The sequence below is a fragment of the Bos grunniens genome, chromosome 2 (assembly GCF_055505025.1).
Source record: "Bos grunniens cultivar Pamir isolate PY7600 chromosome 2, Bosgru_T2T1.0, whole genome shotgun sequence".
Lineage (NCBI taxonomy): Eukaryota > Metazoa > Chordata > Mammalia > Artiodactyla > Bovidae > Bos > Bos grunniens.
Genome location: NC_141166.1, coordinates 65,530,950 through 65,554,118, shown reverse-complemented (window position 1 = coordinate 65,554,118; position 23,169 = coordinate 65,530,950). Strand labels below are relative to the sequence as shown.

The 23,169-nt window shown below is 49.9% G+C and overlaps 1 protein-coding gene across 2 annotated transcripts in view; it reads right to left on the bottom strand.

Annotated features, from left to right (window-relative positions):
* Positions 1 to 23,169, bottom strand: part of SCTR (secretin receptor) — a 75,163-nt gene that overhangs the window by 23,056 nt on the left and 28,938 nt on the right. For both annotated transcript variants that reach the window (XM_086349741.1, XM_086349732.1), the window contains exons 3-7: positions 14,832 to 14,939; positions 10,212 to 10,315; positions 4,317 to 4,414; positions 2,977 to 3,109; positions 776 to 929 (exon numbers count right to left, since the gene is read on the bottom strand). In XM_086349741.1, coding sequence (XP_086205867.1) covers positions 776 to 929; positions 2,977 to 3,109; positions 4,317 to 4,414; positions 10,212 to 10,315; positions 14,832 to 14,939 — 597 coding nt within the window. The remainder of the gene's footprint in view (positions 1 to 775; positions 930 to 2,976; positions 3,110 to 4,316; positions 4,415 to 10,211; positions 10,316 to 14,831; positions 14,940 to 23,169) is intronic.

The window sequence follows — 23,169 nt, the reverse complement described above, 5'->3', positions numbered from 1 at the left end:
GCCAATCAGAGGATTCCACTCCCTTAAGCCCCTGTGACTGGTTCAAGGATGTGTATGACACAATCAAAGTGAATCTGAGTATTTGCTGGAATGCTGGGACACAGCCTCTTTCTTTCATTAGATGTAGCAATGAAGCCAGGAGGAAGCCCAGAAGCTGCAGACAGTTACACTGGGAACACCAGCCTAATGATAACACTGATGTTACAGGAGGTGAAGTAGAAAAACAAAAAGAAATGATGTTGCGCTGCTGGATTCAGCATTGCCTGAATGGTGATCCCTGGACTTGTCAGTTATATGAACCAATGAATTCCTCTTAAGTTTAAAGCCTATCTAAGTCAGGTTTTCTTTTTTCTTTTTTTAAATTTTATTTTATTTTTAAACTTTACATAATTGTATTAGTTTTGCCAAATATCAAAATGAATCCATCACAAAGTCAGGTTTTCTGATAGCTACAGTTAAAGCACCCTACCTGATACAGAAAGGAGGTGAGACTGAGGACATATGAATGGAAAGTCTAGGGAAGATAAGGCAACAGGTGTTGGGGGTATCAAATCATAAAAGGCTTTGGATGCCAGAAATCAGACCTAGGTTTTAGCTATTATTTCCAATTTGACAGACAAACTGAGGCCAGAGAGTTAACCATCAAGAAGCTTGTCTAAGAGCACACAAGTTCACTAACTTAACTAAGTGTGGAGCTGAAACTGGAACCCAAGCCCTTATTGCCTCAGTGCCCTTTCCCACCTGTCACACAGTCACCATACCCTGGAGAACATACCCCATCCGAGGGCCACAAATCCCTGGAGCCACTTCCGTTCTGAGAAGAAGGAGATGACAAGGAGCGTGTGAAGATAGAGGCCTTCCACCAGCAGCCAGGAGTAGTTGGCCATGATGCAGTACTGGAAGACGACCATGACCAGCTTACAGCCCACCTACAAAGACAGGCAGCTGAGTCACAGGCCAGCCATCCTGGGCTTCCCTCCAGGAGAAGGAGGGAAGGAGGTTGACTTCCCTCCAGGAGTCGGCAGCCAGGCCACAGACAGCATCTTTCAGGCTCACGGCCATCCCCTCTGGCCTTCCACTATCAGAAGATCAGGTTCATAGATGTCTCTAGAATGCAAGTCCAGAGGCCAGCAGGCTCTGTCAGCATAGCCAATGGGTGTGTGACATTCAAATTCTGGAACTGGCCACCAGTTATCAAACTGTGTCAGATATTGCCCAATTCCCAACAGCAAATGAGGGCATTTTTCCGAGGAGGAACCTGAGGCCTAAAGAGGGAAATGGATTTCTGAGCAAAAGGTTAATAAATTTCTTTCCTGGTTAAGTTTCCTAGAAATAGATGGAGAAGGGACAGGTACTGATGAGAGAACACAGGACCCCTGCCTGCACTGCATCTGGAATCCAGACCTTGAAACATTCAAGGGGGTGCCATAGGGTGGCCTTGCCTGCCGCCGTGACTTAGCTGACAGCCATGTCCCCTGTCGGGGTCCCAGGAAGCCATGCCTGCAGGACTGTGGGGCACAAGGCTTCCATGCCCTCACAGCTTCCACTTGCATCCTATGAGGGTCTCCCTTCCTTTCATCCTCTCTTCCTACTCTTTCCCTGAGGACAGCTCAGGGATGACAGCTCCTGGGATGGCCAGAGGGCTGCTGACAAAGTGCAGGAGGGTCACGGCCACAGAGGAGCGCCCAGGGCCACCCTGCTGGCAAGGTGTGCTTCCTGCCTGTGGTCTCCTAGAGACTCTTATTCCAGGCATGGCCCACGGCTGGCTGGTGAGTCTACAGTTTAGAAGAACCTGAAAAGGTTCCCTGCTGGGCATTGCTGGACTTCACTGGTCAGTGATGAGGTGGGGTTAGAATCTTCTAACTCCAAGCTGGTGCTCTTCTTTCATCCTGGAAATCTCCCTGACACACAGCTTGAGGGACCTCTCAGTTTGAGTCAGAAAATACACACACATACATATGCGTGTGAAAAACTACAACAGTATACAAACTTAACAGAACTATAAGCAATTACAGATGTGAATGGTGGGAAGCGACAGGCAGGCTGATTAAACCAATCTCAATTTCCAGTCCCCTTTACCCTTGCTTGCCTCCACTATGGAGACTATGATAGTAAAAAACTGAACTTCCCAGCTTCTTCTGCAGTTAGATATAGTCACATGACACAGTTCTAGCCAGTGAGATGTGAACACAGTCTTGGGAAGCACATTCTTCTCCAAATGAAAAGCCAAAGCCTCCCAAACAGAAAAATGTTTAACCTTGACTTCCCTCCTTTTAGCCTGAAACATAGATGTGACGTGTGGGGTTGCAGCAGTCATATTGCTAACACACAGTATAAAGCATGGGATCAAAACTGGCAGAGCAAACAGGGAAAAGGACTGTGTTCATTGTGGCAAGGAGCCACTGTGCCAGCTCTGGGTTGCCCATCTGTGGACTGCTTCTGTGGGGCACAACCCCCAGCTGTTTAAGCCACTGATGTATAGTTTTATGTTACGTACAGCAGAAGAGATTCTCAACTGATACACAGAGTGATATTGCAATGAATGAAGACTCCTCTGCGTGTTCAGGAGGAGGAAGAGGGTGAGATTATGTTCTGCTGCACATCTGGGCATGCAGATGCAGACCTGTCCACCTTTTTCTTTCTACAATCCCAACCATCTCTAGACTTCTGTCATCTGTCTACATTTGGGACTTGGCAGGAGTAGAGGAAGGAGGAGCCTTGCTATGTGTCTAATACCCAGAGAGGCTGATCCACTCCGGGACACTGGAAGTTGAACAGTAGCCCCATTGGCTTCTCAGCAAACTGCCTTCATAGGAGTCCCCGGCTGCACGTGTGGGGACATGGGACTCCTTGAACCTCCTATTCCAGCCCCAGTGCTGGCCCCTTTGATTCTAGGCATTAAATCCAGCCTCAATGAATGGGGCTGGGGGGAAGCAGGCAGGCCTGGCCACACCATGGGCCATGTGGGCATGTTACCCTGTGGGCATCGCAGTGGGTGGCATCGTCAGAAGAGAAGAGTACAGCATCCTTGATGAAGTTGGACAGGGCGCGCAGGATGAAGGACACAAAGAGGTGCATGTGGATGTAGTTGCGGGTGCAGTGGAGCCTCCTGGAGAAAGAGAATGCAGGGCCATAGGTGGCAGAGCCGGAGGGTTCAGCTCAGCACCCCCACCCCCTACCCCATGCACCAGGGAAACCCAGGTACTGGACGTGGCATCTCTATGAATTTCCCTGTTGGCAGAACTGAATGAGAGCCCAGACCCCCAGTGGCCAGCCTACTCTGTTTCATGCTGCAATTGAAAAAAAAAAAAAAAAAGCTGAGATTATAAGAGTGAGATTTGATTCTGCCTCGACCACCTCCTGAAGCTCCCAGAATTGTTAGAAGGGAGGGTGGGGAAGGGGGCATGTGGCACAGAAAGTACACAGGCTGTGGGGAGAAATCAGATCCAGGCTCCGCCTCTTTTCAGCTACACGACCTAGTTCAGCAAGGCTTTCACCAACCAAAGCCTAGGTGTCCCCTTGTGGTAGGGGCAGAAGGCTGTCACCTGTTCCCCTCCTTCCCTGCAGGAACCAGGCTCTCATATGGGGTACCCATTCCAGCTCTGGGTACAGACAAATGCACTCCCACCCTCATGAGAGACCTGACTAATCAGAGCACTCCTCACCTGGCTGTAGTGATTGGCCCAGGGCTGGGCACGTGACCCAAGCCTGCTCTCCCAGGACTTTCATTGCAACTAATGGAGAAAGGGGTCTCCCTGCCCTGGTGTTGCTGAGCTAGTAGAAGGTGCCTCTGCAGCTGCTGGTGGTTGTCTCTACTGTCCCTGCATAAAGCCTGCCTGAAGCCAATGCAGGGCAAAGCAATGGTAGGAGACAGACCTAGTTCTGCTCATACCTTTGAGCACCTAGACACACCTGAAGCCAGATGCCCCTGAAATTGTCAGTTAAATGCTTCAGGTCACCTTTGCTTTTCTTAAGATGTTTTAAGATGGATTTCTGTTTCTTGCAAACATGAGTCTGGCTAGTATATCTGTAAAATGAGGGTGATACCTATCTCTTACATTGTGTGAACATTAGAAATAATACATTTAAAGCAACCAGCACCGTAAGTTCTTAGTGATGTTCAGTAAATGTCAAATGAATGAAGGGATGAAGGAGGTCACAGAAACTTCAGTGTTTTGCCACAGGCAAGCTTTAGATCTAGAGAAGACAAAGTGGCCCACCAGACCTTCCCTTCTCTGGTCTGAGCAAATAAAAGAGACCCAAAGTTCTGTGCCTGGGGAAGGCTAGGGAGATGGGGAGCTGGTACCTGTTCTTACCGAAAGGCACAGAGGATGCTTAGGGCAACCAGGAGCATCACCAGGGAGGAGCTGTAGCCCACGGTATACATGATCTTCAGCTTCAGCAGGTACTCGTACTGCAAAGAGAGGCCTGTGTCAGCACCTACCACCGGCTGAATCTGCCCTTTCACCTGCTCCAGGCGGCTGGAACCCCTTCAACTCTGACTGCTATTCTGTTCATACCCCAAGGACACAAATTCATAGATGCATGATATCTTGGCTTGGGAAAAGACTTTGGGCATTACCTGATGCTAGTTCAAACTTCTACCCCACACACAAGGCCTCTGATTGCCACCCTGGATTCAAGTCTTTGCTTGAATACCTCCAGGGATGGTGTCTTTACTGGGTATACAACAGTGCAAAGTATTAGATTTTTTTTCTCAAATGAATCTAAAATCCACTTTTAAATTGTACCTATTGGTCCCTTTTCTGCTTTGGATGGTGTCTTCACTGGTTCTTGAGGAATTCACTGGGTATACAATAGTGCAAAGTATTAGATTTTTTTTCTCAAATGAATCTAAAATCTATTACTTTTAAATTGTACCTGTTGGTCACTTTTCTGCTTCTGGAGTCACTGCAAATAAAATGAATCTGTCTTACACCTAAAGCCTATCATTATTTTATTTTTTTCATCATTTTTTTAAGTATCTTTATTTAATTTATTTAGATCGTACTGTGCGGCATGTGGGATCTTAGTTCCCAGATCAGGGGTCAAACCTGTGCCCCCTGCAGTGGAAGCACAGAGTCTTAACCATTGAGCCACCAGGGAAATCCCATTTTTTTCATCATTATTTTAAAAATAACTTTTTCACGGTAGAATAGCTTTAGACTTATAGGAGAGTGACAAAGATGCTACAGAGAGGTTTGTCCTTTCGGAATACAGCTCTTCTGCCCAACTGTTCCCCGCTTACTCAGCATTCAGTATTCCCTGTCTTTAATCTCTTTCCATTACCCACCACCATTTCCCCCAATTAATACGCTACAGTTTGTGAATGTCCTTCTTAAACAAGACACCCTGAACCAGACACTTGAAAAGCTACAGATGTACTGTCTGACCAGGGAGAAGTAGAGTGGGACCCGGTTTATACACGGCAATCCCTGTTCTACACACTGCACTCCTGTTAATGCAGCCAGGCAGTCGTTGGCTTATTCAGCAGCCACTACACTCTACTGGCTCAGCTTTGACTCAACATCTCAATGGAGTGGAATGATGTACATAGGAATAAATGTAAAGACCTGTATTTTTTAGGTTCAAAAAATAAATTGTACAACAGTCTCTAAAAGAACCAAAGAAATAAAGAGTAAAGCAATAATGCCATACCATTTTTTTCTTCTTACCAACCAAATTAACTAATATTCAAAAGTACTAATATTCTATGTAGGTGAGCTTACATGGTGGTGGTGGTTTAGTTGCTAAGTCATGTTTGACTCTTGTGACCCCATGGACTGTAGCCCACCAGGCTTCTCTGCCCATTGAGTTTCCCAGGCAGGAATACTGGAGTGGACTGCTATTTCCTCCTCCAGGGAATCTTCCTGATCCAGGGATCGAACCCATGTCTTCTGCATTGCAGTTGGTCTCCTGCATTGCAGGCAGATTCTTTACTACTGAGCCACCAGGGAAGCCTCAGATGAGGGTACAGAGGGAGTGAAAATTGGCTCAGTCTCTCTGGAAAGTAGCACAGATCAAAAACCACAAGCATTCCTTCTGATTTCCCTTCTACCTCTAGGAATTAATTCTAAGAATTATCAGAAATATAAAAACATATTTATATAGAGAGATGTTTATCACAGAACTATTTTTAATGAAAAGCATGCAAATGCCCAACAACAGAATAGTTAACTAAATTCTTTTAAATTCAAATTATTTCAAAATTAGGCTATATTAAAATGCTACTTATCAAGAGTTTCAAAAGATGTCAGGACATAACATAATGCTAAGTGAAAAGGCAGAATACACATTTTACAGGTACAGTGTGATTTCTGCTTTATGCAAAGAAAAGTGTTGTTGAATTGTATGACTCTTCCCTTTTTTGAAGACCAAAAAAGATTGAATATTGGTCATCTCAGGTGGTTCAATCTCACACATTCACAGAAACAAGATTGTAAGGAGTTGTGTTAGATATTATTAGTGATTAACTTTGGATTACAAACTGGTGGATACAGTCATTATTTTCATTTGTATTTTTTTCTGTACTTCTCACTTTTCTTCAGTGTTAAGTATTGTTTTGTAACTAGAAGGAAAGGGTAACAAGAAAACACTATCACACAGATACTATTGAGGAAATCTGACAGGCGTTTATACAAAAATGACCTTGAGGTTTGAGTGGCCCACACTCCATGGTGTTAAAGAAGTGTATGCAGAGGGAACACAGAAAGGCTTCAGAGTCAAGAGACAAGGGTTCCAAACCTAGGACTACTACTACTCACCAGTCCTGGGCAAATCACTTGAGTTCTGTGTGACCCTAGGCAAATCACTAAACTTCTCTGGGAGCTTCAGATTCCTCATCTGTAAAATGGAGATAATATCCACCGTGCAGGCTTTTTGGAAGAGCAGATGTGGTATCAGGTAGAGTATCTAGACAATGCCTGGCCCTTAGAAGACACTCAGTCCTTGTTAATTTTCTCCGTCTTCACCCTCTACCCCATTATCCACTGTTCAGCCTGAGTCAGCAGTCTGAGACTGTTCCATACTATGAAGTATGAGGCATGAGGTAGCTGCTAGAACAATTAGGCCTCTTCTCGGTTTCATTAATGGAGTGCTGTGGAACAGCAAGCCACATTGGAATGTCTGGAGTGTTCCAGGCCTGGGTATGTTATTTGAAGAGGAACATTAATGAACTGGAGCATTTCCGGAGGGGGGTGGCCATGTCATCTGAAGAGTGCATTAAAATACTTGAGTGCACCACATCCTGAAGGAAACAAACTTAGGGAAGAAGGGTATTAAAATGATTGATGTATAAAAGGGTAAGACTGAATCGTAAGCTCCAGAAAGGGCAGAAGTTATCAGAAAGTAGATTTGACTCAGAGGGACCAAAATTCTTCTGACAGCAAAGGGGACTTTTTACAGGTTAGCTACCATGTGACACTGCCCTTCCCCACTGAGGTGACTGCAATTCCAGAAGCCAGGAGCCACCTCTCAGGAATGAGTGCGGGGAAGCAAGAGGGCAGCAGGTTGCATTGGGTTAATGGTTCCTAGCCTTTAGGATTTCAAAGAGTAGTGAAATGTCAAAAATCTGGAGACTGATGTGCCATCCCTAGGATCTTGCCATGTGCGGGACACACCTCAGAGCTGAGGGTATCAGCTCACTCAGGAGACACCTGGTTTTGCAGTCCTGGGTCAGGAGCAGTGGGTCACCCTGTGGCAGCGCGAGGAGGCATGGATGACAAGTGTGGAGGGTCCAGGTTGAGTATCCCATGCTGTCCTGTGGCTGGGTTACTGTCTGCCAGGTGACCCTCAGGACATCCCAGCCAGCTCTGCCTTTGTCTTCAAGATCTGACCCCAAAAGAGCCCTGTTCCCCCGAAGCCAGACGTGACCTCAGTGCCCTCAACCTCTGTAACACCTGCCCCCAGAGGGCTAGGGGTCCAGAAGGAAGCCTTGCTGCCATCAGTCCTGGATGAGGCTACCTGTCTCTTTGCTGTGTGTCCTGACTGGGTCCTGTCCTTCTCCATCCTCTACATTAGGAGACAGCAGACATTTTCCATAAAGGGACACACAGCAAACATGTAAGCTTAAACATTCCATCTCTTTTGCAACTATTCAATTCAGCCCCTGCAATGCAAATGGATGTGGCTGTGTTTCAATAAAACTTTACTTGCAAAAGCAGGTGGTAGGCTGGATTTGGCCCAAGGGCCGTAGTTTTCGAACCTCTGCTCCGGGTAAAGAAAGTCAGCTTTATGTACCCACGTGGCAGCTTTGCCTGGTCTTTCTGCTAATCTGAGTCCCTGTTGGCAACTGGTGCATGCCAAGTCAGGAAGTTGCAAAAAGACAATCAGTAAATACATACTTTCACAATCATTTGATTAAAAGATAAAAAGACATTTTCACACTCAGAAAGGATGATTCAATTCTCAGCATAAAAGACTAAGTTTGTGGGGAACTCCTTGGCAGGGCAGTGGTTAGGACTCCACACTTTCACTGCCAAGGGCCCAGGTTCAATTCCTGGTTGAGGAACTAAGATCCCACAAGCCACACAGCCAAAAAGAAAAAAGACAAAGCCTGTGCTTGTCTGTGGTCTGGCATCAGGGACCAGTATATCCCATGGTCTGGAAAAACTTATACCAATCTTAGGGATTCTAATATTTTTTTACATGAGCTAAAGTTATAGTAGGTCTTTTTTTTTTTTTTTTTTACTATTTTTGGGCAATTAATTTTCTCAGTTAAGTCCAGAACTTTGCATTTATCTTGGTTAAATCTCTGCGCCTTCTCTGGCATTTTAGAGTTTCAACCCAGCCATGAATATCATAGTTCTGGCCCTGGCCTTTGTTTTTATCCAGCTGACTAATGTTAGCCAACAGTTCTTAAGTGTGGCTTCAACAGAGAAAACTCACAAAACCAAAAGCTCTTTAGGGTTCTCAGTAATTCCTAAGGGTATAAAAGGGTTCTGAGGCCAAAAAGTTTGAGAACTGCTGGTTCAAGCCATGCGTGTGTCCCATCCCTCTGCCAGGAAAGGTGCAGAGGTGGACAGGCTCAAGTCACATTGGGTCAGTGAGATGTGAGAACGGGCTTACTGGCTGTTTGCGTATGAAGCTTTCTTGAAGTTAGCCAGAGAGGTCAGGCTGTCCCTCCTCCTGGACAAGCAGGACTGGGAATCTGCGGCTGCCGTCATCGGCACACACATGACAACAGGATCCCAGCCCCGGGGTAAGTCACCAGGCTAGCAGGAAGAGAGAAAAATCCTCGTCCTGAGTGGCTTTGGGGTGCTGCTTCATTACAAGCGCCCAATGCCCATCCCCTGCATCCTAGTTATATGAGCCACATTAGCTTATGAAGCCCCTTGGAAGTTTCTGTCACTTGCAGCCTACGCATCCTTCTGAACCTCCATCCTGCCATCCATTATACATGTGATCCTTCTGAATCTTATGGACTTTACAAATGTGATCCACATAAGCCTCCTGTTTTCACATAGGTCAGAGACAGAGACGGAAATCTACAAAGGTCTGGGCCCATCCACTGGCCCTCTAAGACCATGGGTAATCCCTATTAAATTATTCCACCTGGATCTGAAGACCTCGCATATCTTCCCTAATTGGATGATAAGCCCTGGGAGAGAAGGAACTCCATCCCCCACTACCATCCCCCATCCAATCTCCTTCAGGAAGGACTCTGAACCGAATGGCCTCTTCAGGGCGCCCACACGCCAGCCTCCTCTCTTAAACCAGGTCTGCCTGCAGCTGCATGCTCCTGCCTCCTGGAGCCTGAGTCTCCTCTGAGAAGGGACCTTTGTGAGCAGGTGCTGTGGCTTCTCACCCTTCCCAGCACTTCCAGGGCTCACTCTGCTCCTCCTGACAAGCTCAGGACTATTACTCACCCCATTTTCCAGATGGAGAAACTGACCCACAGAGAGGCTACATCCTCCCCACCCCCACCAAGGCCACAGGGCAAGTTCAGACTCATTACTGGCCCAAGCAGTTAGCCCCAGTCACTGCTTTTTGGGTTTCATGCCAACCTGGCTGCAGCGTCCCCATGGCACATGGCAGTTCTCACTGTGCCACGGTCCTCAGGGACATCCCCTCGAGGCTGGTGGGCCAGGACAGAGAGCTGGGAGGGTGTGGGGCTAAGAAGGGCAGCCCCGGGTCACCTGACCTAGCCCTGGGCCAGCTTCACTCTATCTCCCCAGGCACCTCCACCCCACAGGGAGGCATGGCAGGCTTACCCGCTTCTCGTTGGAGGAGTCATTCACATTGACCCCACAGGCCAGGTCAGGTCTGGGGAAGGTTTCTGACCAGCCGCCCTGTGTGCAGTTCCGGAACATGGAACCTGTGGGGACCAAGCATCCTGTGGTGAGCGGAGGGACGGACTGATGGCCAGGTTTCTGGGTGCCTTGCCCACCTTAGTTACAGGTGGAGGGAGCTTCCTTCTGTCACTCTGTCCGTTTCTCCGAACCACACAGGGCAGCTCCAGTTGCTCAGTTCACCCTTGAAGGCTTTGAAAGAGTCAGTCCGGAAAAGTGGCAGGACAGGTGTGGGCAGACAGCCCGAGTGGGGATGCACGTGTGCATGCGAGACACAGAGCCGCGGTTCTGGATCACTTGACCTGCAAACCTGGTGGGCCCTGAACCGTTAGCCCCCCTGCCTCTGAGCACTGCTCATCTCCCCCGGGGCCCCCACTGCCTCACCCACACCCCACGCCCCACACGCCCTGTGCCAGGCACCAGGCTCCACAACGAGGGAGGTGACTGACACATGTCCCAGGCCCCAGGCCCAGCACAACTTCCAGGGTCACTGCTCAGCTACCTGGGTGCCCCTCAGAGAATAATAAAACCTTCCTCTGGCAGGCATGGCAATGCCTCCAATGATGAGAGAGGCCGTATGCAGTGCTTAAGAACAGCAGGTTACACACCCCAAACCAAACAACACTGACCTCACACTAATAACCGTGTGTTTATTCAGTTATAAAACCTCATGCTCTACTATAACAATACACAGTTGTTGCTATATGCCAGGCACTGCTCTAAGCATGTGAGCGGTATTAACTCATTCAATCCTAACAAGACTATGAGGTCGGCACTGTTACTTTTATAGTAAAAGGTATTGTGACATGAAAATCCTACACCTGTTTTATAGCTAGGAGAACTGAGGCACACGGTGGTTAAAGAACTTGCTCAAGACCACACTCCCATTAACGTAGAACACAGGATTTGACCCCCGGGGCTCAGGCCTATATTCTTAGCTGCAGGCTTTGTGCTAATCCCTTTCTTACTCTGCTCTTCTGCTCCCAGGCCCTGAAAAGTGAAAGTCACTCAGTCTTTGCAGCTGACTCTTTGCAACCCCATGGGTTGGAATTCTCCAGGACAGAATACTGGAGTGGGTAGCCTTTCCCTTCTCCAGGGGATCTTCCCAACCCAGGGATCAAACCCAGGTCTGGTCTCCTGCATTGCAGGCGGATTCTTTACCAACTGAGCTATCAGGGACAGCCATCTAATGGGTGAGTGCGTCAGAGAAATCTGCCCGGTTGGTAACTTTTTACAGGCTCCTGGTTCTACTCCTGCGCTAAGAAGTTCTATTTATTTATTTATTTGGCCGTGCAGCATGCAGGATCTTCGTTCCCTGACCAGGGATCAAACCCGTTCCTCCCACACTGGGAGTGTGGAGTCTTAGCCATAGGACCACCAGGGAAGTCCCAGAAGTTCTACTTTATATATAACTTCACACCCTGCTCCCCAGTGTCTGAAAATCAGCAGAGCTAACACACATAACCTCCCAGGGAGCCTCTCTTTGGTGCTTCTCTGTACTATAAACCACAAGATCACTGCAGCCCTCTCTGTCTCTCAAGCCTGCAGTGTGCACTTCTCACACAGAAGTGACCGTGGCTCCCCTGCCTCCCCTCCCAGAGATTCCAGGGGCTCCCTAGAGCCTGCCTCCCCAGAGCCCTTGCTCATGAAACATCTGTAGGCTGGCTGGCTAGGAGAACAAATGAGGGAGGAGGAAGGGCCCGCTCTAAACGTTTTCACAAGGGAAGAGGGAAGAGCTTACCCAGGAGGAGCTTTTTAGAGCAAGAGCCTGAAGACTGGGGTAGAAGAGCTGCCAAGCCAAGACAGAAGTCTGGGAAAGCCGTGCGGGGAGCTTCCCTGCCTGCAGTGACTGGCTCGGCTGCATCCTCCACGTTGGGCTACCAAGGGGGGCCGAGTTCCAGTCCCCAGGTCTGGCTGCTGCAGGGGGCTGACCCCAGCTCTGAACAAAGGAGTCCTGCTGCTCCTTTTGCGCCAGTCAATATCCTGTCAGGCTCCCCAGCCACCCGAGCTGGGCCTGGTGTGTTTCTCTCTGACTGGACCCATGGTCTAGGCCACTGTCTCTCAGGGTTTAGGACCAAACAGATTCCACTCAGCTGGAGAAACATGGTGGCCATTTCTAGAACTAGCCACTATGTTAAACTGCTGATCCTAATGGCACTCCTCTGAGGGAGGTTTTGCTGGCCTATCTCACAGATAAGAAAACCAAGGCCCAGAATTGGGCAACAGAGCCCAGCCACAATGTGGGCCGTCATTGTCCCACCCTCCTTCCTGCCCCCTCCCTGAGATCCCAGAGGCAACTCTAGCAGGAGACCGTGGCATTTGGGCTCTAGGCATGCCAGGTCTATGACAGCTCAGGAAACCTGGAGCACGGGTCAAGAATCTGAGTTTGAAACCCAGCACTGGCTCTTGGTTGCTGCATGCCCTTATGTGCGTCACTTTTCTGTACCAAATAGGAATAACCACCTACACTGCAGGACGGGGCAGGAAACCCAGGCTGGTGCTGGACACAGAGAGGGCGCCATAGGGCTACTTCCCTTCTGCCTCTGGCCTTTCTAAATTAGACCAGAAATGGTGGGGCCTGGAGTCTTGGAATTCAGGAGATGAGTGGAAGCTTTCTGTTATTAAATCAAGAAAGCTAGCTTGTCAGAGAGAAAAAAATGGTGGTCAAAGGGCGGCTGGTTGGACAAGAAACTGAAATAAAAGCACACTTACTCCCTGGAATCCAGAAGTGGTTATCAGACAGTGTATCCCTGGAGGCTGGACTGTCTGTCTGGACGCCTCTCTTCACTGACCCAGCAGGATTCCCACGACAACACTGCATGAGATGCAGGCCAGGTGCCCTCTGCTGACATGGTTCTTAGTAGAACCACAGAGGAGACAAGGGGTGGGCTCCCACGGGCTCCCATCCACTCCCCCTGAGTTTAATTCCTAATATGTCAGGGGTTCTGACCCAGGTTCAGGTCAGTAAACACTTCAAGGGTCCCCAAAAGTACAGTCAGTATTTTTGTGCAAATGTGTGTTTGTGTGTGCATGCACACGCCAGCAGTCCAGGGAAGAGCCAGGTCAAAGCTTTTATCTGACTCTCAAAAGCCTCATCAGGTTAGGAATCTCTGCTGCTATAAGGCTCCCATCCCCCATCAAGACAGAAGGGAAAGAAAGCCAAGGCCTGACCCCACTCAGGAAGTGTGCTTTTAAAGAAGAAATACTGGAAGACCAGGGCCCTCTTAAGAATCAAAGGAATGCATCCTAGATGGAATATTCTAGGCTCCAGCACAGACACACAAGTATCTGGGTACATAATCTAGCCTGTGGTTTCCCAGCCACACAGACACCCATTCTGCCTGGGCCCATGTATTAGGTGCCCTGAGAAACAGTTGTTTATTCTACTTTTTTTCTTCTTTCAAAAGGAAGAGTCTGAAGCACCAGCTTGTTCTCACTGGACACCTTCCTTTCTTGGGGTGGGGTGCCCTGGAACCCTCGAGACACTATTGAAGAGACTTTCTTCAGACTCCAGACCCAAGGTGGATTTATGGGCAGAGAGCAGGTAGAGGACAAAATGTTCTCGGTAACTTGAGGCTGGACTGGTCCTGACCTATGGTTCTGGGCTGGCCAATTCCCTGGGCCCGCAGCTGGGTACGAGCACAGTAGGCCCCAGGCTGAGATGATCCCTGCCGACCCTCATCCCCCAACTGTGCCCTGGCTCCCTAGCATGGAACTCGGGGCAGCGCCTCTGTGAGACCGTGCAGGTGGGAGGATCCTGCAGCCCTACAGCGACACTGGGTGGCCAAGAGAAGAAACTGCAGCCCCTGTCTCTCCGCCTCCCAGCTGTGAACCTGAAGCCAAGGCTAAACTGCTCTCAGACCTTGTTATTTTCCCTCTTTAAGCCAAGTGGAGAGAAAAGGTCTGTGGTTTGCAGGGGTTTTGTGACAACTGAAGTTTAAATCTGTAAAAATGCCTAGTACATGACAGGGTTTTGTCCAGCGTTAGTCCCTGTTAGTCCCTAAGTGTTCCCTATCTGAGACAACTTCCTCACTTCCTGGTCTGAAATTAAGGAAATCCTTATAAACTGCAGCTTTGCTCTGGTGAGAGATCCCCCAGGAGACCAGAAGCTTCCAGAGAGGGCAGAGTTCATCAGCAGAGCCTAGTAGAGAGGGCACAGAGGAAGTAAGTGTCCTGGAAGGCTAGCCCAGGCTAAGTGGGACCCAGACACAAGGGCTGGAGTGAAGGCCCTGGGTGCTAAGGGACCAGAAATGTGCAAGGAAGGAGGGTAGCCCCTCAATGGGAACACAGGGCAGAAAGGAACAGGCCTGGCCCCCTTTACCCCTTCCCTGGTACTTGGCCCCCTGGACCCTTGCTTGGCACTGACAACTCAGCCCACCCCACACACCCCCAAGCAAGGCTTCCAGTCGCCAGCAAGGACCACTCCCATCCTTCCTTTCACTCTCGTCCCCAGAGATGTCTTGGCCTGGTGCCTCCAGGCCAAGGCCCACCCGGAGGGCTGCCCCACAGCTGCCCAGTTGGGCCCCCGGGCTGAGTTGTTACCATTCCTGCCCACGAGCATCCAGAGGAACCGCGGGCATGCCACTTCCACTGTCTGTCCCAGTGCAGAGGACGGCCAGCAGCTGGTGTTGTCCCATAGCCCCCTGCAGCCTGCCGAGAAGAGCAGCAGCATCAGACAGCGTCTCAACGTGGACACAGCCCCCCCACCCCCACAGCCTGGCACATCCCCAGCACCTGTGCCTGGTGTCGCCCCCCCCACATCCCTCCCAAGGATAATCTGGTCTCAATGCAACACAAAGCTGAACTTATGGTGAACAGCTAGTATATATCTGTCCTTATAGACACTGAATTTGAGGTTGTTTCCTCTTTGTTTTGTTTGGCTGCTAGGAAGCTCAGAGCCAGATCAGTGGCCTACTTCCGGTAACTGAAAGACTCTGACGTGAAAAAATTACTGGATGTCTATAATGCAAAACTAGGCGCTGTCTTAAGCACGGCCTTCTGGTTTACCTGATTCTGAGGTTCTCTGGCCTTTTGTGTCTTTGAGCTATTTCACAACTCTATAAATTGTAGCTAACTGATGGCCATGCTAATGAGTCCTGTCCAAAGGCATTTGGGATCCACATTTCTGTCATTTTCTTTGCATTTGCATGACTATCAATTCTCTAAAATTTAAATGAAATTGTTTTCAGCCAGTTTTGCATCTATTTGCCTTATATATACAGTACTTTGAATTCTCCTGTGAACCAGTGGTTAATGTATTACTGGTTCTCTCATTACTTAAGTACGATGCTTGGCAGGTATACTCTGTTAAAAATTATCATTTAACATAACAATTCTTCCACAGTAGATCCCAGGGGAAGAAAATCAGAGAAACTGCTCCTGTGACAGACTTCTGGGGGCCCATGCCACCTGGGAGGATATCACCCAGGAAGGTCTGGAGCACACTGGAAAGAGAGGTGAACCGTGAGGTCCGCAGTCACCTTGCACCCAGTTTGGGGAACACAAAGCAGAACACACCACCCTGGAGCCCACAACCTTCAGAAAGAACTCAAGATTCTTGAGTCCCAGAGACCTGGGTTCCAATCCTCCTCACCACACCTCGCTGCCCAAGCCCTCAGCTCTTTTGGGGAAACAGATGGCTTCCTTTTGAGGTTGTCCAGGGGAAGAGATAATCTCCACGTGGAAAGCCTGGCACTCACTGGTGCCAGGGAATGGCAGCTCCCTCCCGCCATCCTCCCCAATCCTCTTCCTCACCAAGTCCTTTTCTGTTTCATCCTGGCATTGGGAGGGGGGACCCAGCTGGGTCCTCTGAACTGCAGGGCAATTTTTAGCTCCAGGGACTGGTGGATAGGTGCAGTCTGAAGGGGTCCCTGGATTACCCAGCTGGCTAATTCCCAGTTTTTATAAAGAGCAAGAGTCTCTTTTCAGGCATGAATAAAACCAGGCTCAAAGTTCCAGCATCCTCCTGGACACTTTTGTTCCCTCCACGTGAAGCCCCCCTGGCGATCTGCCCCACTTTAGAGGTACTGATCCTGCAGTGGACATCTGTGTCACTGGGGAGGTTCTGATAGTCCTGAGTCCCAGGAATCTGCAGGCTAAGACCTCCCTACAGGTGTTCTGTATGTGGTCATTAGGCTTTGCTTTGAGAATCTTCATACTGCATCCCTCCCTTCCTGCTGCAGAAGCCCCTTCTTCTGGGCTCACACCAGCCTTGGGCTCCGGGAACCCATCCAAGATGATTGTGAGAGGCCAGGGGAGGTCATGGCTGGAGGGGGCAGGGCTCCTCCTGGTGCCTGGGTGCAAATGGCTCCCCACCCCAGGCAGTTGATATAAAGAGCAGGATCCAGTCTGATTCATGACCGCCAGAGGCCTGTGCCCACAAGGACTGCGCAAGGCACAGGCACTCAACAAGTGTCTAAGGAAAGGATGAATGCCCAAGTCTCTGGCCCCTGTTCCCCTCCTCGTCACCCACTCCTTGTAAATGGGCTTTCGCTGTGATGCCACACATGATTTCTGAATCCCACATCCTCTGCTTGCCAGCTCTGCTTGATGCCAGCAGGAGTCGCTCTGTGCTGTACACACAGGAGAGCATTCAACCCACAACAGTGCTGCAAGGCACCCAAATCTGCCCTCATTTACAACTGAAGCAATAAAGCAAGGAGGTGGGTACCTGGAGTCACCCAGCCAGGAAACGGAAGGGCTGTGAGGTAACTGTTCAGCCAGGCTCCCAGGTGCCACCTCATGGGTTCTGCCTACCTGCTTGTCTCCAGAGGCACCAGCCCCAGTATCTTAGGGAAAGATGCCTGGCTGAGGCAGAGCAGCCCTGGGAGGTTGTGGCCCTGAGCAAGAGGGGAGAGGACAGAGGAGGAGAATGCCACAGGAACTGAGTGGGGCTTAATGGAGCTCCCACAGTGACAGTGGAAGCTTCCAGGGGGCCAAGCACCAGTGTCTGAGTTCTTTGAGGAAAGTGGGCCATATCAACGCCCCCTGGATGTTCCAGAGCCTTCACCCCAACTCTCACAGTGTGCACTGAAAGAGGGCGGGCTGGACCTTCTTTCTTCTTGAACCTCTCCAGGGTACACAGGAAGGTTCTGCACTGTCTGGGCACCGGTCCTCCAGGTTCCCACCATGGACGTGGCTCACCAGGCCCCTGAGTGACTCTCACCTCCCCAGATGCCCTTGGGACAGTGACATGGTCCTGAGAGGGCCTGGACAGAGGGGCATGGTGTGCCTCCACTCCGGCACAGCACCTGGAGGCTGGAGGGTGAGCCCCGCCCAAATTCTGACTTCTGCAGAATTACAACGCAGCCGCCCTTCCTCCTAGAAGCACTGGGGGCGCTGCCCGCTGCGGGAACACGAAGGAGCCTCTTCCTTCACTTTGGGAGAAGTGGCTTCAGGACTGAGGCTGATCAGGTCAGCCAGGGAACTGGCCCGAGTCCCTGAGGCCGGACAACCCAACCCACGTCCGGCTAGCCAGACAGATGGGAAGGGTGCCAGGGCATCTGGCAGGCTTCCTGAGCTGGGTCATGTCAGGTCTGGCCCACAGGGACAATGGCCTGGTGCTGACAGAAAGCAAGGGAGGAGCAGCTGGTGGGGGGGAGGGTGGAGCGAGAGGGACACAGGTCCCCCCACAGCTGGCTTATGCCCATATCCTTCCTATTGGCCAGGGGGAAGAAAAGGCTGGGAAGGGGCTGTCCAGGCTGGCGCTGTACAATGCAGGGGTCAAGTAGGGTCACTGCCCCAAAGCAGAGATGAGGAACCCAGGCCCCAAGAGGCAAAGTGACAGACAGGGTGACAGCAGCTAGGATCCCACCTCCAGGCTGACCGTTGGTGGCAGCAGGCCTGGACGCTAACTCCACATGGTACTGCTCATGTCCCAAGCCCTGTGACATGGCCATCCTCTCCCAGCCTTGGCCTTGCTGTCAGGACAGGTTCAGCACTGGAACAGACCTGGTCCCGCATGTGAGGAGCCCGTCTCACTGGTAGGCTCTGGTGGCTGGTACACGGTTGAACACTTTTAATTTTAATAGTTACACCTTTTAAAAAACAAGTTAATATGCATTAAAAGGTTATACAACAAGTATATCACAGCCATGATTTTGTAGTTATTGCTGTTTAGGATGAGGCTAAGTTCAGTCCTGGGTGTTCATTGAAAGGACTGATGCTAAAGCTGAAACTCCAATACTTTGGCCACCTCATGCGAAGAGTTGACTCATTGGAAAAGACTCTGATGCTGGGAGGGATTGGGGGCAGGAGGAGAAGGGGACGCCAGAGGATGAGATGGCTGGATGGCATCACCGACTCAATGGACGTGAGTTTGAGTGAACTCCGGGAGTTGGTGATGGACAGGGAGGCCTGGCACGCTGCGATTCATGGGGTCGCAAAGAGTCGGACACGACTGAGCGACTGAACTGAACTGACTGAAGTTAAAAAAAAAAGTCAGTTTAAAAAAGAGAACCCTCATGCACTGTTGGTGGGAATGTAAGTTGGTATAGCCACTGGGGAAAACAGTGGAGCTTCCTCAAAAAAATTAAAATAGAGCCACCAAATGATCCAGCAATCTCACTACTGGATACACATTCGAAGGAAATGAAATCCCTGTCTCAAGAGCTATCTGCAGCCCATGTTCACTGCAGCACTGTTGCCACAGCCCAAGCATGGAAGCAACCTTAGTGCCCATCAAAGGATGAATCGGATAAAGAAAATCACGATGAAATATCATTCAGCCGAAATATTTTAAATTCTTTAAAAAGGAAATCCTGCCACGTGTGAAAACACAGATGAACTTAGAAGACATTGTGCTCAGTGAAAAAAGCTAGACACAGAAAGACAAATACTGTTATCATCTCACTGGTATGCGGAATCCAAAAAAGTTAACCTCATAGAAGCAGAGAATAGAACCGGTGGTTACCAGGGGCGGGTGCTGGGGGGAAGACGGAGAGGTTGGTCAAAGATTACAGAGTTGGAGTTATATATGATGGTGGTGGTTTAGTTGCTAAGTCGTGTCTGACTCTTGCAACCCCCATGGACCGTAGCCTACCAGGCTCTTCTATCCATGGAGTTCTCTAAGCAAGAACACTGGAGTGGGTTGCCATTTCCTTCTCCAGGGGATCTTCCTGACCCAGGGATTGAACTCAGGTCTCCTGCATTGCAGGCAGATTCTTTACTGACTGAGACACCAGGGAAGCCATATATGATGAGTAAGTCTAAGATCTAATGCACAGCATGATGAAAAAAAAGAGTCAACCCATTGATATAAAGGAAAAAAAATACTATGGAGACCACAGTACAGATGGTGCCTGGTGCAGGTGGGCTGGAAGGCCTATGGCCGGGGGAGCAGGGAACAGAGTGGCCTCCTGGCTGCTTGCAGGGACCCCGTTTGCACTGCTCCAGGGTGTGAATGGAGGGTCTTGGACCCCACACCCTACAGGCTCCTGCTCCAAGTGAGGGATGGCTGCACAGGTGGAGCATGAAAGAGAGGTGGCATGGCATCCTGGTCTGGCCTCCCCTGGGCTCTAGCACAAAACTGGGGTCACCGGGTTAGGGGAGGGCTAGGAGTTTTAGACCCAGAGATGCAAAGCTCATTGCCTGAGTCGGGGTTGAGGGAGACCCATGAGGTAAGAGATGGAGGAGCTTTGTAAGTAGATCTACTGTCACTGAGCCACTAGGGAGGGCAGGGCTGCTGTGAGGCAAGCAGGGCCCAGGGACTCCCCTGACCCTCTACCATCTCTGAGGTCACCTGTCAACACTGACCACCTGGCTGGAGGGGATGGGAGGGAAGACTGGGGAAAGTTCAAGTAGGGAAACAAAGCATCAGGCCACTAACGCCATGTGGGCAGCAGGGGGTGCCTGCCCAGTGCCCGCGGCAGAGCGTGGGGTCCTGGGCTGAGGTGAAGTGTGGTGGGGATAGAGTGAGCTCTGAACACACCACTTACATGTATGATCCCCACCTTCGTCATCTATAAAATTGGTCTCATTTATAAAATAATGCCCCCTTAGAATTTTGGTGGGAAGTAAATGATGTGTGTGTGCAGTGGATCTTTTTTTCCTCCTGGCATTTTTTTCCCTTTTTTCTCTCCTTCCTTCTCAGACTACTGGTTCACAGCCTCCCAGAAGGAGGAAAACTTACAATCTCCCTGACCTGTTTCCAAAGGGCCCCCAGGGCAGGAGGATAAAGAGGAATTCTGGTGCAATCATAATTCTTGAGAAAATCATAATTTTGATTTTCTTGATTGCAAGAAAACCTTGCAATCATAATTCTGAAAAAACAGAAACAGAGCAAGACTTCACTCAGACTAGGGAGACAAGAGTGATGTGATGAGAAGGGAACAGAAGGTTCCTGAAAGAAGCTCAAGGGCCCTGCTGCCCATTTGCCCCAGACAGTGGGAAAACCCAGAGGGGAAATGGCTATGGGGACACATCCAGACAAGCACAACCAACAGCCGGTTTCCTGGCTTCATCAAGCCCCCTCTGCCTTCCTCAGCCCACTCCAAGGGCACCCTAAGGAGGTCTCCTCGGCCGTGCAAATGACCTGACCTACAGTATTTAGGTCAGGAACTGTTTTGCCCTGCGTGTGATGGCTGGACCACACACAGAGGTGGTCAGGGTGGGGTCAGAGGAACTGGAGGCCCAGGAGGCAAAGGCATTAAAAAGCACAGCACAGGAGGCAGGCACAACAGAGTCTCTGGGGTGCTTCTCTTTAAACCGAGAAGCACAAGCTATTTGTTCCTTGGGATGAACTATCTTGGGGAGTAGTGAGCTCTCCACTACTGCAGAATCCAAGCAGAGAGGGTCATGCAGTTAGGAGGCTGCACTGGATGAGAATCAGACCCTCTGAGTGGGAGGCTGGGTGCTGCTTCCCTGGGGCAGGTTGGTTCTTCTCCCTCCAAGAGGCTTGCCCAAGCAAGTGCTTCTGAGCTTGTGAGCACGGATCCTGAGCCTCCTCCTCCCCAGACTGTACAGACTGCACTGGCCCCACAGAGCCCTCCTCCACCACCCACAAGCTCTTCCTCCTCCAGCTGAAACGCTTCCTTTCACGCTATCTCTCACTCAAATTAGACATTAATTGGCACCAACAGTCTCTCTCTTCCTCTATTTTTTTTTTTCTCAAATGCAAATCTTCTTGGGGAGAGTGAGAATATCAGTCACTCACAGTTCAGTCTGGATAGCAAAATAAACAATCCTCAGGATTTGCAGTCAAAAGATGTGGGCTGAGAGTCCTCTTTCAGCACTGGGTGATCCTGTGCCTCTAAGAGCCTCAACTTCCTCATCTGTGAAGTGGGATGGTAATCATACTTAACTGCATGGGTTGCTTTAAGAACTAAAAAAAAAAAAAAATGTCTAAAGTGCTACATAAATGTAAGTTTCTTGTTTCTGAAAAATGAGCCAAGGTCAGCTGTGGCAAAGAAAGGATAGGGAGAGGTGAGCTCTGGGTAGGGTGAGGGTTGTCCCAGGGTGTTTGTCTGCCAGAGGCCATCAGGGGCCAGGAGAATCCAGAAAAGGACCTGGAACGTTTGTTAGAGAAACTGCATTAAAGGCCAGCATGTAAGACACACTGATACATGCCACTACATGAATGAACCTTGGAAACATTAGTGAAAGGAGATAGACTCAAAGGTCACGGACTCCATTCGTACGTAATGAACAGAGTCAGTGAATGCACAGAGACAGGGAGTGGATGTACGGTTGCCAGGGGTAGGGCAGAGGGAGGAGGGAGATGAGGAGCGATGGGTACAGGTTTTATTTTGGGGTGATGAGATGAGAATGCTCGGGGCTATATAGAGGTGGTGGTTGCCCTGTGAATGCACCAAATGCTATTGAACTGTTCAATAAGATGGTTAATATCATGTGAATTTCACCTCAATTAAAAGGCACACTGACCCCCTAACCCTTTAGAAGGCAGCCCATGTTCTTTGGGAGTGGGGAGCCCACTGGCAAAGAGAAGAGGAAAAGGGGATGGTGAGTCCCCACTCTGAAGGCAAGGACATGAAGACCCAGAGAGGATCGGGGTCTTGCCCAAGGTCACACAGCCCCTAAGTGACAGAGCAGTGCACCTGCCCAGGTCTGTCCAACCACTAAGCCCACACCTTTCCTGCCACCCCTCTGTCTCTGGAACATTCCTCCCTAGGGTGAGGCAGAGCCCTGCCACCAGCCAGCTCTGAGGGGGTATCAGCTTCTGAAAACAGAGTAATAAATAGCCCAGTAAGGCAGGCCATGCAGCTATTAGGGTGACCCTGAAATGCTCCCAGGAAATGCTGGGAAGGCCTTGGTCACCTAGCCCAGAATAGCTGAGGAGTTAATTTTTTATCTGTGATAAGTGTGCCGAGTTTGGTGACAGCTTGGTGAGTGGCGTTTCCTGTGCCTCTCTTAGCATTCAAACATTAACCTCCTCCCCAGGGAAGACCAGTCAGCTTAACCATTAACCCTGTACCCCCAGCAGAGAATCTGCCAGCCCCCTCTGGCCTCAGGCACCAGACAGATCCTTCCTGGGGATGGAAGGGCCTTCAGGAGTCATGCTCCTGAGCAGAGTTACAGGGTTGGACCCACATCCAGGCAGCCTCAGCCCAGCCCCTCCACCCACCAGGTTCTGATGGGGATACTGGGGCTGAGCCTACCCAAGGGCTCCATGGCTTTGCTGTTTCTCCTGTTTTCTTTCTTTGAGGGAATCTTCCCCTGCAGCCACCACATCCATTCTAAATTCCATGATGGCTTTTCTGGCTCAGCTTTCTCAACCTCTGAGCAGAAAAGGCCTGAAAACTTTCCCAGGAGGCTGGGTCCTCACACATCTTCTGCCTCAGGGGCTTTTAAACCAGGTTTTCAGAGCAACAGACACTTTTTCCTAAATAAAAGTTGCAGAAGGCCAAAATGCAAAAGAGATCGA